We start from the raw sequence: 15,874 nt of genomic DNA, 5'->3' as shown, positions 1-15,874 counted from the left end.
GCGAAGCATGGAATTGGAGTCAACCAGGCGCTGGAACTAATGACATCCATGCCGCAGATGCACTGCTTGCTCGCGTGCGCCTTAGTTTGAAGGCAGCCCTATAGGAATGCAAATACTTTTATCTGAAGGAAAGCTGAAAGAGATTGGAAGTTCTGTGTGATTGCCAATGGAGCACTTCAGAAACTGAGTGTGATTTGCTGCATTCTGAAGCACCGTGTGACTGCATGGAAAGGAACGCTCCATTTCTGAAGTGCTCCACACGGAACTTCCAGCTCTCAGCTCTCCTTTGGATAAAAGTGTTTGAGTGGCAGTGGCTTGATTTTCTCCACTCCATTTGAGTGGAAAGATGTGGAGGTGCAGAGCGGGATTGCTGTCAATAAGGCTGGTGCACACGAGCGAGCAGCACACTCTGTGCTTGAGTGGGGAGGACGAAAAGGAGAAGAGCTGTCAGGATTTGTGCCACCAGCCAGTCAGGCAAAGAGTAGGTCAGGCGGGCGGGCTGGCTGGTTGGTGAGGGGAGATTGTGGCCAATCAGGTGGCTGTTGCCACCACCAACCTCCAGGAGCTTGGACACAGATGCAAAAGGACTCACCCCGCGATGCCTCCCCCCTCAGTTGAAGGCTTCATTCCTGGCCTCAAACTAAGGCCGGCGCACATTAGTGAGCAGCACACCCGGGCCAAAGATGGCATTAGTTCTTGTGCTCGGCCGACTCTGATTCCATGCTTTGCCTGATAGGCATGCAAACCGAACAAACACTCCCCCCCCCCCGGAAACTTCTAGGAGCCATGATCTCTTTTGCAGAGAATTTGTGTTTGAACTCGCGTGATATTACGGCACCCAGGAGCTTCCAATTTTGGCGCCAAAAGCATTTCCAAGCCAACTCTCCTCTCCCTTAAAGAAACAGAGAAGAGACAGATTTTGCAAGGTAAATGAGCAATGCAGCATGAAGGGAGGGGGAAGCAGTTGTGGGGAGCAGGGGGAATAGAGTGAATGCTGCAGAGCCTCTGCAGTCCTTCATAAGGACGAATGACTGCCATGGTGCTGCAGTATTTGGAATTTGGGGACTTGCTCCTAAACACTAGGGGGCACTGATCACGTAACTTCAAACGAGCATTAAGTGAATGCTCATATCTCTGGGATTACCTGTAGTTCTGCTTTCTTCCTGTTGCTTGTTACCTTCTTGCCACTTTCTCCACTAATGGACTAATCATTTCCTTAACCTTTTTCTTGTTTTTTTTACATTTTACAGTATTCTACAGTAATACTTTTAATATTAATGTATGTGTTTCAACTTAAGCTAAAGCTATCTGTATTTAAGTAAAAATGATCCCCTTAGAAATAATGAATAATAAAAGTATTCAATAAATATAACACATTTTGTGGAAATTATAACCTCATTTCCCTTGCAGGATAATCCTAAGGATTGTAGGTCTGTAAATTATATGAAGTTTATAGTACAGTGAGATTAATTTCTTGAAAAAAAATTATTTACAAATGGTTCCATTGAATCACACCACCACTTTAAATCACACCAGGCACTTTAAATTTATGGTATTTTATTTATTTATTAAATGTATATGCTGCCAATACTATTGAAGATACCCTCAGTGGCTTTAAATACAATGTTGATTAGTTGTTTGCCAAATGTTAAATTCCACATTCATATTTCCTTTTTCTTTTTGAAAAAAAATCTTTTTTAGAAAGAAAAAAAGGGGTTACTGAAATTACTTTCAGGAGCATCTACTAAGCGTAAACTTAGAGCATCACCACCACCACCATCCCCAACTCTCGAAGTTGAGCTGGAAACTACAGAACTTTCCCTTCAGGGTGCTGTAGGGTCAGAAATTTCATCAACGTCTAGTCAGGGAAGAACAGACCCTTGCCCCATGGACAGTGAATCACCTACAATTGTGCAGGAGAGTACTCACTGCAAAACAAGTTGTTTGGATTCTAATATCCCTATAGTTCCCCCTCCAAGACAACCATGCTCATCATTGGCTCCAGTGTCAAATGAATCCAGATCTGTAATCTATGAACGGTAAGTCATTTTCCTGGATAAAAATGTGTTCTTTCTTAGATTTAATCAAGAAATGCTAATTTTTTAAATGGTGGAAGGAATTTTTATTAGTATTCTCCTTGAATTTATTCCATTTGAAATGTTCATTTATTTCTAATATTTTATGTAAATCGGAGTTATTTCTGATATATTGTTGGACAGTGATCAGAAGGCCATACATATTTGATTCTTGGATCACATCCAATAACTTTTTCATGTCAGGTTAACTTCTAAAGTAGATTCCTAAACTGTTGAGGTGGAAGCCTTGGTGGAGCAGTGGGCTAATGCCTCCTTAAGTAACACCAGCTGCCTGCAATTAGTGCAGGTTTGCATCCCACCAGGCTCAAGGTTGACTCAGCCTTCCATCCTTCCGAGGTAGGTAAAATGAGGACCCATATTGTTGGGGGCAATAAGATGACTTTGTAATAATGCCACTTGGGGGGGGCAAAAGCCCTAATAAGCAGGCATATACATAGAATGAAGGCTATTGCTAAGCACATTGGTTTGTGCTTAAATTGTAAGCTGCCCTGAGTCTTCGGAGAAGGGCGGGATATAAATGGGATTTTTTTTTAAAAAAAGAATGATGTAGCCCAGATATGTCAAACTCAAGGCCCACAGGCTGGATCCGGCCTGCAATGGGCCCAGATCTGGCCTGCGGGGCCATCCAGAGACAGCGAGGGACTGGCCCCCATTGCTCTGGCCCTGGCCCATCTGGCTGGGCACCTGCCAATCTGAGAAGCCCATGCTGCCATCTGGGGACCTCCACGCGGCTCGAGGGATGGTGAGGCTCCTCCAGTGGACCAAGCCCTGGTGCCTGCCCCAGTCTTCTCTCTCAGTCAGCTGGGAGCCCGGGACTTGACAGCTGCTCCTGCTCAAAAGCACCGGTGCTCCCAGCTGACTGGCGGCCACAAGAGAAGGTTGCCGACACTCCTGGCTGTCCGGCGGCGTCGGGGCCGCCCGCCAGGACTTCCAGCTGGCCAGCAGCATCGGATCTGGAGTCCCAGCCTCCCAGCTGGTCAGCAGTGCTCTCCTCTGGTCAGTGACTCAAATCCGGAGTCTCAGCCTTCCAGCTGATCAACAGAGCAATGAGCGGCTGGCAGGCCAGGTAACTGGGTTGCTGCGTGGATTCTCCCCTCACCCTGTTGATTGTCAAGCCTGGGACTTGATAGTGGCTTTGCCCTGCTTGCCCTTGGCTGATGCCGTGAGCAGCCACCGTCGCCCACCCTGCTTTTTGCAAGCCCTGTTATGCTGCTGCTGCAGGCTTCCAGCAACGGGAGGCTCCGGGATGAGCTTTGGCACGTCTTCCCTGCACTGCACTCTGTCGGTGCCTCAAATCCAAAGTCCCATCCTCCCAGCTGATCAGTGGAGCAACTAGCAGCTGGCAGGCCAGGTAGCCAGGTTGCTGCATGGATCCCCCCCAGATTGTCGAGCCCGGGGCTTGACAGCTGCTCCTGCTTGAAAGGCAGGTTTTGGTGGCCAGTGAGGCGCTCGCGCAGGGCTTTCACAGGGCTGGCGGGCCGAATGGGGACCGACCTCGCCCTCTTTGTGCTAGAATGGCACCCACGGAAGCAGCCAAGGGCAAGCAGGGTAAGGCCACTCCTGCTCGCAAGGCAGGGTTCAGCGACTGGAGAGGTGCTCGCGCGGGGCTCTCCAGGGACTGGCGGGCTGAACAGGGACTGGCCTCACCCTCTCCATGCTGGAGCAGCACCTGCGGAGGAGGCCAAGGGCAAGCAGGGCAAGGCTGCTCCTGCTCGAAAGGCAGGGTTCGGTGGCCGGGGAGGCACTTGCACGGGGCTCTCCTGGGGCTGGTGGGTGATGGGGGAGGAGCAGGCTGATCACCTTACCAGTACCTGGGAATCTGATGCGCCTTCACGGCCATGTGTCTCCCGAAGAAACGCCGATCAGAAGTCAATCCAGTTGCTACACAATGAGTCCCTGGGGAGGGCGTGGCCCTCTGTAGGGTTCCTGCAGGCCGCTGCCAAGCAGCATGCTTTCCGGCAGCAAGTGAGATGGGAAGGAGCAGAGCGTGGGGGGGAGGTGGAGGTGGGGGGGAGGAAGGTGATGCCGTGTGCCACCAGGTGATCATGTACCACCAGTGGTAAGTGTACCACTGGTTGAAAAGCCCTGCTGTAGATTGAGGTGTCGCCTGGATTTTTTCATCGGGGTGCCCCTGTAAAGGGGTTGAAAGTCACACTGGAGGGGCGATGAGTGGGGGAGAAGTCTCTCCAGTCGACGGTAGAAGGGCAGCGGCCCTCCCATCGGCTTGGAGCTACTCTCTGAACTGAAGAAGAAGGGATCGGCCACTCTCATGGCCCATCATTTAGCCGTTTCCTGCTGAAGCCAAAAGCACAATAAAGCACTTGAAAGCAGTTGAAAACTGGGTGAGAATTGCCTTGTTGTTTCCTAATTGTCTACTTTCCCTGTCAAAAGCTTCTTGAATTTGCTTCCCCCTGCAAGGAGAGAGGGAAGGGATTTTTTTCCCCACCCTCCTTAAAAGCAGCCTTTGTCTACATTGGGAGAGAAAAGAAACAGCCTTCTACTAAATTATACTGATTTATTTTACTTACTGCCTTTCTACTTTTGGCCCAAAGTTCCTATATTTACAGAAATGGACTATTCTACCTATTAGTCTAAAAAAGGGGACAAAAAAGAAATAAATAAAAAGATAATGTCTGAAAAGGATTTGAAGAATTCTGGGGATATCTAGTGAATACTATTGACAAACAAGCTTGCTTACATTTTGGACTGACCTTGGCATTAAGATAAAAACCTGAAACAGCCAGAGATGAATTTGGCTTAGACTTGTGGAGGTGGACTCTTACTGATTTTTGTTTGAAACATAGCCTCCACCAAGGACTATTTATAATTATTACAAAATGGAGAAGGATCAGCCACAACATTCTGCTTTTGAAGTCTTTGGCAGGGCAGTCTTGAGGCATCTGGAGTCTCCGCTGGAGTGGTTCCAGACTGACAACCAGATAAGCTCTTCTAACTGCTTGTCATCTCCCTGAAACTGGGAGACCTGCACAAACTCATCTTCCTAGAGCATGCTGTCTATTACTTCCTCCTCTGAGGTGTCAGTAGCTGCCAGGTCACAGTCTCCAAGCAGTTTCTCTTTTCCCATGATGAAGATTTTTCCTTGAATCTTTGCCAGCTTCTCAAGGCTAGACAGCGGCTGGGGCTCAGGACCCCCAGGTTGTTTGAAAGAAAATAGATTCTGGCATGATGTCATGGTTCTGACTAATAAGACAGATCAAAGAAACTTCCAGAATTGTTTATTCTAAAAAGTTATAACAGGCATGTCAAACTTGTGACGTCGTGTGACGTATCACGACTTTTTCCCCATTGCCGGTAATGGGGAGGGCAAGGTTTCCTCGTGATGCATCTGGCCCGGGGCCGGCAGTTTGACATGCCTGGTCTATAATAATGAGAACGAAGCATCGGCACTCATGGATGGATGCCAGAATCTGAATTCTCCTTCCCTGAACACATGATATCATACACAATTCCCTCCCTTATTTGCTCATCATAAATCACATTCTCCAATTAGTTTAACATGCAAAGTTTCACTTCCTTTCTGTAGTGCATCATTCCTTATCTTGTTTAAAACAACCAGATTAGCATTCTCCCCCCCTAGCTTCATTGATTCAAAGCAAAACAGTTTAAATGAAAAGGCTGCATCTTATATTGTCAGAGCAAAAACATCCAATGCGTTGACAGATCGTGCTGCAAACAGAACCGGATTGATGTTATCTTTCCTTTCCCACACCTGGGAATTGGCCAATTTGGAACTGCCCAGATGAACTGTGGGGTGGGGTTTGCTTACAGACACTTTAAAAATATCGGTCTGTAAGAGAATCCCTAAGATCCTGTCTATTATGCCTGCTATCTCTTATTCTTAGTAAAAGTTCCTGCTTGGAAGAAACTGTTCCGCTTTTTTAAGATGTGGGTTGAAGTAGGTTCTGACACCTATATTCCACTTCGCTTGCAGCTTGACAAAGAAAAGGGAGGAGGGGGTATGGAATGCAAGGGTGGGAGCAATTGTTTATGAGCATCTGCTGTTCTGTGAGAGTGCTCCAACCCAAGGACACATCGAACAGGTGGACTAGCGTGGCTTGCTGGTTTCCATAACAAAATGAACAGAAGTGATTGGTGGCCCTAATGCACTGTGCGTGGCCCATAGGGAATGGGTGGGATTAACTATGCTAGCTTTTACATGGGAAACCCAGAGCTGGTTTCGCTTCATCTGTGCCAAAATGGTTTATTAAGTAAAGTTTATACTCTTGGTAAAATAATGTCCCAGGAGTTGTGTTTTTTTTTTGGATCTGCCAACTTGACAGTTGATACTCCCTCATCCCTGAGCTTTACTTAATGATGCTTACATTCATTTAACAAATGTGCTGGGGAGAGGACTTCCGGGTGGCAAGGCTCCGTCAATGGCGGTCATTTTTGACCGTCAGCCCCGTTGTTCCGTTCGAATCGCGAAAACAGCGACAATCAGCTGTTTCACGGTTTGGGAATCCTCCCCCGTGAGAAGAGGGGAGGGTGAGCTCCCCTAGACCCCCAGAATTATCAATCTGGGGGTCGAAGGGTGAGAGCTCCCTCGGAGCCTGAATTAAATCCGGACTCGGGGACTCCTCTGTTTTAAGGTTTTGAAACAGAGCAGGATGCTGCAACCATCCCTGCACTCAATATTGTACTCTGGATTACTTGGACGCAGGTAGAGCTGAGCAGGAGAATATTGAAACAGTATTGAAGTAGTATGATCTTTAACTCCGGTTTAATTTAAAAGAAGGGGAGGAAGATGGCGCCGAAATAATTTTTTTGGAGAAAGCGGGAAGAACAAAAGAATAAGGAAAATAATATAAAAGATCAAGGAGGAAGACAGAAAGTGGATTTTTAAAGCTATGAAAAGTTCTGTTAAAAACAAAGTTGCAATTTGGGCGGAAAAGTGAAAGTGAGAAAAGAAAGTAAATTGGGTGTTAAAATGGCTTCCAAACCACCTAGATTTACCATTTCTAAAAGTGCAGGGGCATCACCAGTTCAACAATCTGGACTTCAGACATTGATGCCATCCCCGCAGCACCTACACCCACATAAACACTAAAAGAGTTAAAAGATGCTTTAAAACTTCAATCTGAGCAAATATCTGAGTAAATGGCAGAGCTCATTAATGAGAAAAATAAGGAAATACGAGAGGATATTTTGCTGGCATTTCAGGGACTGACAGTTTGTATTGAGTCTGGATGAATGCGTGGAAGAAGTTAAGCAAAATAATTTGATATTGGAGGCTAAAATGTGTGAAACTGAGAATAAAATGGATAAAATTGATGAGGAGGTGGTAATGATACAATATAGAGACATGGAGTTTGCCTTGAGGATAAGAGGTTTGAAAGAAAATCCACAAGAAAATTTGGAAAAGATATTGGCAAAAGCTCTCCACAGTTGTTTTTGTTGGGTATTATTACAGATTTTACTGTCATAGATACTAAATTGATATTGAATTTAATTACGGCAGCAAGACCTTTAGTAGCGCAATATTGGAAGAAGGAGGAACTGCCTACTATAGAAGAATGGACTTTGAAAGTTTCTAACTTGGCGGAAATGGCAAAGATTTCAGCATATTTGAGAGAACAATCGCAACAGAGATATATTGTGGAATGGAGAAGATGGATCAAATATATTCAGAACAAATATGGGACTAAAAAGTTTCATTTAGCATTTGAATAAGTACTGGTTTTATATGATGTATTATTAGTTATGTTATTTGTTAGTAATATAGTTATGTTTAAGGGGAGTTAAAGTGCGATAGAATTTCATGTTTTATTTTAGCTCATTAGCATATTTTAGCTTAAGTTTGTAAAGTTTATACCCTGTATTCAGCTCTGGGAAGTCGGGGGGGAGGGGAGGGTAAGGGGGAGGGGAGGGGGAGGGAGGGAGTTTTTTCTTTTTAAAAAAATGTACTGTAAAACTTTTCAATTAAAAAGAGAGAGATTGGCAAAAGCTGTGGCGCCTATTTTGGGTTGGCGAGCTGAAGATTTTATTTATTTATTTATTTCTTGAACTTATATACCGCCCTTCTCCCGTAGGACCCAGGGCGGTTCACAAGGCAATTAAAACAACATTACAATACAAAAAGTTAATAACAATTAAAAATAGATTAAATTATCTTTAATTAAAAATCTAAAACCCCTATAACTCTGATTAAAAACCCAATTACAATAAATTAAAAATTAAAAATTCTCAGTCCTGTCCGGAAAGCTCAAAGAGCCAGGTCTTCAGGTCCCGGCAGAACGAACGAAAATCAGGGGCAGTCCTGAGCTCTACGGGTAACTGGTTCCAAAGGGCAGGCATGCCCACAGAGAAGGCCCTCCCCCTGGGTGTTGCCCGCTGGCAATCCTTTGCCGGCAGCACCCTGAGAAGGCCCTCCCTGTGGGAGCGCACAGGACAAAGGGATCTTTATGCCGGCAGCAGGTGTTCCCTCAGATATCCCGGACCCAAGCCAATTCACATCACCAGCACCTTGAATCTCACTCATTTTATATTGGAAATAGATAAAAAATTTCATGTTAACTTCTGGATTGCTAGGGAAAGAAAATTACCAAGAGATGTGGTTGTCTATTTTACAAAGAGAATGATCAGAAATGCGATTATTCAAGCCTTTTATAATAACATTTAAAGTGGCTGATCAAGAGGTCTTAATTTTGAAAGAAATTCCACCAAGAATTTTAAGAAAAAGGAAAGAGTTCGTTTTCCTGACAGATGAATTAAAAAAATGACAGATCCAGTTTAGATGGGAGATACCAACTGAGATAGTGGTGAATTATGCTGGTAAAAGATATCGTCTTAATATAGTTCTGAAGGCATGAGATTTTTATTGTAACATACTAAAAGCAGACCCACCGCCATCCCCAGAATTTAAAAGAGGGAAGGAAGAAGGAGTGTGACAGATACAATTGGAAGGTATACAGCGAGGTGAAGAAATCACCTCACTGATTTCAAAAGAAGCACAGCAAACTCTGGAAATTGTGCAGCCCTTGGTCCCATTAGAAGAATCAAAGGCTCAAAGAGTGACACGGGCTGCAACCAGACGAAAGGAACAACAGCAACAGAAACAGTATCCTACAATTACAACTCAAGAATCTAATAGTGAAGCAGTGGGAGGAGCGAGACCAAAGAGGCAGATGTTTGTGGATCTGCAAGATACGCTCCGAAAGCTTCAAGTTGCAAAAGATGGTGATAAAGTTTCTAACATGGAATGTTAATGGTTTAAATTCACCCCAAAAGAGAAAGAAAATATTTCAGTATTTGAAACAATTTAAAAATGATCTCATATGTTTGCAGGAAATGCATATCCGTGTATCTGATCAAAAATATTTGATAAATTCCAGACTGGGTATTCAGTTTATTGCATCTGCTCCAGAAAAGAAAAATGGTGTAGTTATTTATGTGAAGAAGACTTTAACAGCTAACCTAATTGAAGCAGATAAACAAGGAAGATATATTATAATTGAACTTTTAATAGAAGGGAAGAAAATACTTTTAATTGGATTATATGCACCTAATCAACAACAAGGAAATTTTATAAACTTCTACATAATAAAACCCCTTCATGGATTACTGCCTTGTCGGGGCGAAGGGGCTTGCGTAATTCAATGAAGCTATGAGCTATGCCGTGCAGGGCCACCCAAGACGGACAGGTCATAGCAGAGAGTTCTGACAAAACGTGATCCACTGGAGAAGGAAATGGCAACCCACTCCAGTATCTTTGCCATGAAAACCCTATGGACAGTACCAAAAGGCAAAACGATATGACGCTGGAAGATGAGCCCCTCAGGTCGGAAGGCGTCCAATATGCTACTGGGGAAGAGCAGAGGGCTAGTACTAGTAGCGCCAGAAAGAATGAAGCGACTGGGCCAAAGCCGAAAGGACGCTCAGCTGTGGATATGTCTGGTGGTGAAAGGAAAGTCCGATGCTGTAAAGATTTTTTCTCCATAGGAACCTGGAATGTAAGATCCATGAATCAAGGCAAGCTGGACGTGGTCAAACAAGAGATGACAAGACTGAACATCGACATCTTAGGTATCAGCGAACTAAAATGGACAGGAATGGGTGAATTTAATTCAGATGACCATCAGGTATACTACTGCGGGCAAGAATCCCTCAGAAGAAATGGAGTAGCCTTCATAGTCAATAAAAGAGGAAAAGCAATACTGGGATACAATCCTCAAAACGACAGAATGATCTCAGTTCGAATCCAAGGCAAACCATTCAATATCACAGTAGTCCAAGTCTATGCCCCAACCACCAGTGCTGAAGAGGATGAAATTGACCGGTTCTATGAAGCACTACAGCACCTTATAGAACTAACACCAAAAAATGATGTTCTTATCATCATGGGGGATTGGAATGCTAAAGTAGGAAGCCAAAAGATAACTGGAATAACAGGCAAGTTTGGCCTTGGAGTACAAAATGAAGCAGGGCACAGGCTGATAGAATTTTGTCAAGAGAATACGATGGTCATAGCAAACACTCTTTTCCAACAACCCAAGAGACGGCTCTACACATGGACATCACCAGACGGTCAACACAGAAATCAGATTGATTATATGCTCTGCAGCCAAAGATGGAGAAGCTCTATACAGTCAGTAAAAACAAGACCAGGAGCTGACTGTGGCTCAGACCATGAGCTTCTCCTTGCAAAGTTTAGGCTTAAACTGAAGAAAGTAGGGAAAAGCACCAGGCCAGTCAGGTATGAATTAAATCATATCCCCATGGAATATACAGTAGAGGTGACAAATAGATTTAAGGAATTAGATCTGAAAGACAGGGTGCCTGAAGAACTATGGACAGAGGTTCGCAACATTGTACAAGAGGTAGCAACCAAAACCATCCCAAAGAAAAAGAAATGCAAGAAAGCAAAATGGCTGTCTGAGGAAGCTTTGCAAATAGCTGAGGAAAGGAGGGAAGCGAAAGGCAAGGGAGAAAAAGAAAGATACGCCCAATTGAATGCAGAATTCCAGAGAATAGCTAGAAGAGATAAGAATGCCTTCTTAAATGAACAGTGCAAAGAAATAGAAGAAAACAATAGAATAGGGAGGACCAGAGATCTTTTCAAGAAAATTGGAGAGATGAAGGGAACGTTCAATGCAAAAATGGGCATGATAAAGGACCAAAATGGCAGGGACCTAACAGAGGCAGAAGAGATTAAGAAGAGATGGCAAAATTACACAGAAGAACTATACAGGAATGAGCTTAATGTCCCTGATAATCACACTGAGGTGGTCACTGACCTAGAGCCAGACATCCTAGAATGTGAAGTGAAGTGGGCCTTAGAAAAGCTGAGCAACAACAAAGCTAGTGGAGGTGACGGTATTCCAGCTGAGCTATTCAAAATCTTAAAAGACGATGCAGTAAAAGTGCTACACTCAATTTGCCAGCAAATTTGGAAAACTCAACAGTGGCCACAGGATTGGAAAAGATCAGTTTACATTCCAATTCCAAAGAAAGGCAGTGCCAAAGAATGTTCAAACTATCGCACCATTGCACTCATTTCTCATGCTAGTAAAGTTATGCTTAAAATCCTACAAGCTAGACTCCAGCAGTATGTGGATCGAGAACTACCAGAAGTACAGGCAGGATTTCGAAGAGGCAGAGGAACCAGAGATCAAATAGCCAACATACGCTGGATCATGGAGAAAGCTAGGGAGTTCCAGAAAAACATCTACTTCTGCTTCATTGACTATGCTAAAGCCTTTGATTGTGTGGATCATAACAAACTGTGGCAAGTTCTTAAAGAGATGGGAGTACCAGAACATCTTATTTGTCTCTTGAGAAACCTATATGCGGGCCAAGAAGCAACAGTGAGAACTGGACACGGAACCACTGATTGGTTCCAAATTGGGAAAGGTGTCCGGCAAGGCTGTATACTGTCACCTTGCCTATTTAACTTATATGCAGAGCATATCATGAGAAAGGCAGGGCTAGAGGAGTCAAAAGTTGGAATTAAGATTGCTGGAAGAAATATCAACAACCTAAGATATGCAGATGATACCACTCTAATGGCAGAAAGTGAAGAGGAACTGAAGAGTCTCTTGTTGCGACTGAAGAAGGAGAGTGCAAAAGTTGGGTTGAAACTAAACATTAAGAAAACCAAGATCATGGCATCCGGCCCTCTCAATTCCTGGCAAATAGATGGGGAAGAAGTGGAGGTAGTGACAGACTTTATCTTCCTGGGCTCCAAGATCACTGCAGATGGGGACTGTAGTCAAGAAATTAAAAGACGCTTGCTCCTCGGGAGGAAAGCCATGGCAAATCTAGACAGCACACTAAAAAGCAGAGACATCACCCTGTCAACAAAAGTGCGTATAGTCAAGGCTATGGTCTTCCCAGTTGCAATGTATGGCAGTGAAAGTTGGACCATAAGAAAGGCTGAGCGCAAAAGAATTGAGGCCTTTGAACTCTGGTGCTGGAGAAGACTCCTGCGAGTCCCTTGGACTGCAAGGCGATCAAACCGGTCAGTCCTAGAGGAGATCAACCCTGACTGCTCTTTAGAAGGCCAGATCCTGAAGCTAAAACTCAAATACTTTGGCCACCTAATGAGGAGGAAGGACTCACTGGAGAAGAGCCTAATGCTGGGAAAGATTGAGGGCAATAGAAGAAGGGGACGACAGAGAATGAGGTGGCTGGATGGAGTCACTGAAGCAGTAGGCGTGAGCTTAAATGGACTCCAGAAGATGGTAGAGGACAGGAAAGCCTGGAGGAACATTGTCCATAGGGTCGCGATGGGTCGGACACGACTTCGCAACTAACAACAACACATAATAAAATAATTCAATGGGATTATAAATCATGTATTTTAATGGGAGACTGGAATGGAGTGCTGGACACACAGAAAGATAAAAAAGGATCTTTTAAAAGTACTCCAAATCATGCTAGATTGCCTAAATCCTTTTTTGATATGAAAGATGATTTGGAACTGAGAGATGTCTGGAGAGAACGAAACGTGGAAGAAAGGGATTTTACTTTTTTTCTGATAGACATCAATCTTTTTCCAGGATCGCCTTTGTATTAACTACTAATGATTTTTTTCTAGGGTTAAGAAGATTAAGATATGTCCAAGAACTTTATCAGATCACAGCCCAGTATGGATGGAATTGGACAAGGGGAAGGGAGATAGGAGATCTTGGAGGTTAAATGAAAATTTATTTAGATATGAAGAAAATGTGGAAGAATGTAAAAAACAAATGAAAGAATTTTTTATTATAAATATGCATAAGGATACACCCATTGAAATGGTTTGGGATGCAAGTAAAACTTATATGGGAGGAGTGTTAATATATTTGAATAATAAATATAGATGTAGATTGGAATATAAGCGTAAAAAATTAGAGGAGGAAATAAAGATGAAAGAGAAGGCTTTTATTTTGAACTCATCTAATAAGAGGCTGAAAGAAGCAATTAATTTGTTAAGAGGGCAGTTTGATATGTTGATGGCAGATCAAGTGGCAACTAATTTATGATATTTATTTATTTATTTTATTTATTTATTTGTTTTTATAAACCGCCCTTCTCCCGAGGGACTCGGGGCGGTGTACAGAATAAGGTAGGTATACAGAATGAACAATAGTGAAAAAAACAATAGTAAAAACAAACTGGGACCCCAATTAGAGCTATCAGGCCAGGCCGGACTGCTGGAACAGGTAAGTTTTTAAGTCGCGCCGGAAGGTGCGGAGGTCGGGGGCCATCCGGATTTCGGTTGGTAAGCTGTTCCAGAGGGCTGGCGCACCCACTGAGAATGCCCTCCCCCTGGGGGCCACCAGCCGACATTCCTTGAGCGGTGGCACCCTGAGGAGGCCCTCTCTGTGGGAGCGCACAGGACGGTGGGGTGCTGACATTGGCAGAAGGTGCTCCTGTAGGTAGTCCGGACCCATGCCATGTAGGGCTTTGTATGTCATTGTTAGCACCTTGAACTTCACACGGAAGGCAACTGGAAGCCAGTGCAGCGCACGGAGGAGAGGTGTGATATGGGAGTATCGGGAGGCTCCCAAGAGTGTCCGTGCCGCTGCACTTTGCACCAGTTGAAGCTTCCGAGTGGATCTCAAGGGCAGCCCCATGTAGAGAGCGTTACAGTAGTCTAGGCGAGAGGTCACAAGGGCATGGGTGACTGTACGTAAGGCATCCAGGTCGTAATTGGCGAACTAGTCGAACCCGGGAGAAGGCCCCCTTGGTCACAGCTCCTATGTGATCTTCCAAGGAGAGCTACGAGTCTAGGAGGACACCCAGGTTGCGGGCCCTATCAACAGGGGGTAGTAACTTGTCCCCGATGTTAAGGGATGGGATGTTCTGAGTATCCTGGCTTGCTGGTACGTACAGCCATTCAGTCTTGTCCGGGTTCAGTTGAAGCCTGTTCCTCCCCATCCATTCCCGGACCGCTTTCAGGCAGCAGGACATCACGTCGAGGGCATCACTGATGTTGTTTGGAGTTGAGATGAAAAGCTGGGTGTCATCAGCATACTGATGGTACCCTACTCCAAAGCTGCGAATGATCTCGCCCAGCGGTTTCATGTAGATGTTGAACAGGAGAGGCGAGAGGACCGACCCCTGAGGGACTCCGCAAGCGAGAGGCCTCGGGGTCGACCTCTGTCCCCCTGCCAGCACCGACTGCGAGCGACCCTGGAGAAAGGAGGAGAACCAACGCAGAACCGTGCCTCCCACTCCCAGTCCCCTGAGGTGTCGCAGCAAGATACCATGGTCGATGGTATCGAAAGCCGCCAAGAGGTCTAATAAGACTAGGACAGAGGAATGGCCCCTGTCCCGGGCTCTCCAGAGATCATTTATCAGAGCGACCAATGCCGTCTCCGTGCTGTAGCCCGGCCTGAAGCCCGATTGGTACGGGTCTAGATAAACCGCTTCATCCAGGATCTGAGGAAGTTGGTGCGCCACCACGCTCTCAACAACCTTCGCAAGGAAGCGAAGATTGGAGACTGGACGAAAGTTATTCAATGAGGATGGGTCCAAGGTGGGCTTCTTGAGGAGAGGTCTCACCACCGCCTCCTTCAAGGCGGTGGGGAAGTGACCCTCACTCAGAGAAGCGGAGATGACCGCCAGGAACCAGCCTCGTGTCCCCTCTCGAGCTGCATAAGCCAGCCAGGAAGGGCACGGGTCCAGTAAGGATGTGGAGGAGCTCAACCTCCTCATAATCCTGTCCACTTCCTTAGGAGTCACAGGATCAAATTCCTCCCAGATGACGTCGACAAGACTGTCCATGCCTTGTTCTTCCAGCTCAGCCCAGTTGGAGTCCAGGCCGGTTCGAATCCGAGCAATTTTATCCAGCAGATATTGACCGAATTCCTCGGCTCGACCCTGCAAGGGTTCCTCCCTCACCTCTTGGTTCAGTAGGGAGCAAGTCACCCTGAACAATGCAGCCGGGCGATTATCTGCGGACGCGATGAGGGTGGAAAAGTAGTTGGATTTTGCCACCCTTATCGCAGCGAGATAAGACCTGGTGAGGATTCTTAATCGCAATCGGTCGGATTCGGATCGACTGGATCTCCAACGGCTCTCTAGGCCCCGTCTCCGACGCTTCATCTCCCGGAGCTCCGCGGTGAACCATGGGGCTCGCTGGGATCTGCGCCGGGTCAGAGGCCGCAAGGGTACAACTCGGTCCAGAGCCTCCGTGGCTGCCTTTTCCCAGGCTTCCACTAAGGCATCCGCCGAGCTGTGAGCAGGGAGTGCATGTGCGTCCCCAAGCGCTGCCTGGAACCTATCAGGGTCCATTAGGCGCCTAGGGCGGTACCATCTGGTTGGCACCGCGC

At 45.6% G+C, this 15,874-nt stretch overlaps 1 protein-coding gene across 1 annotated transcript in view; it reads left to right on the top strand.

The window, feature by feature from the left end:
- SH3RF1 (SH3 domain containing ring finger 1) overlaps positions 1-15,874 on the top strand; it is a 172,824-nt gene that overhangs the window by 148,512 nt on the left and 8,438 nt on the right. Inside the window, exon 11 of the mRNA XM_083367282.1 lies at positions 1,702-2,039. Coding sequence (XP_083223408.1) covers positions 1,702-2,039 — 338 coding nt within the window. The remainder of the gene's footprint in view (positions 1-1,701; positions 2,040-15,874) is intronic.

Source organism: Vipera ursinii, assembly GCF_947247035.1.
Source record: "Vipera ursinii genome assembly, chromosome: 7".
Classification (NCBI taxonomy): domain Eukaryota; kingdom Metazoa; phylum Chordata; class Lepidosauria; order Squamata; family Viperidae; genus Vipera; species Vipera ursinii.
Note: the sequence above shows the minus strand (reverse complement) of the source record. Positions and strands in the feature narration are given on the sequence as shown.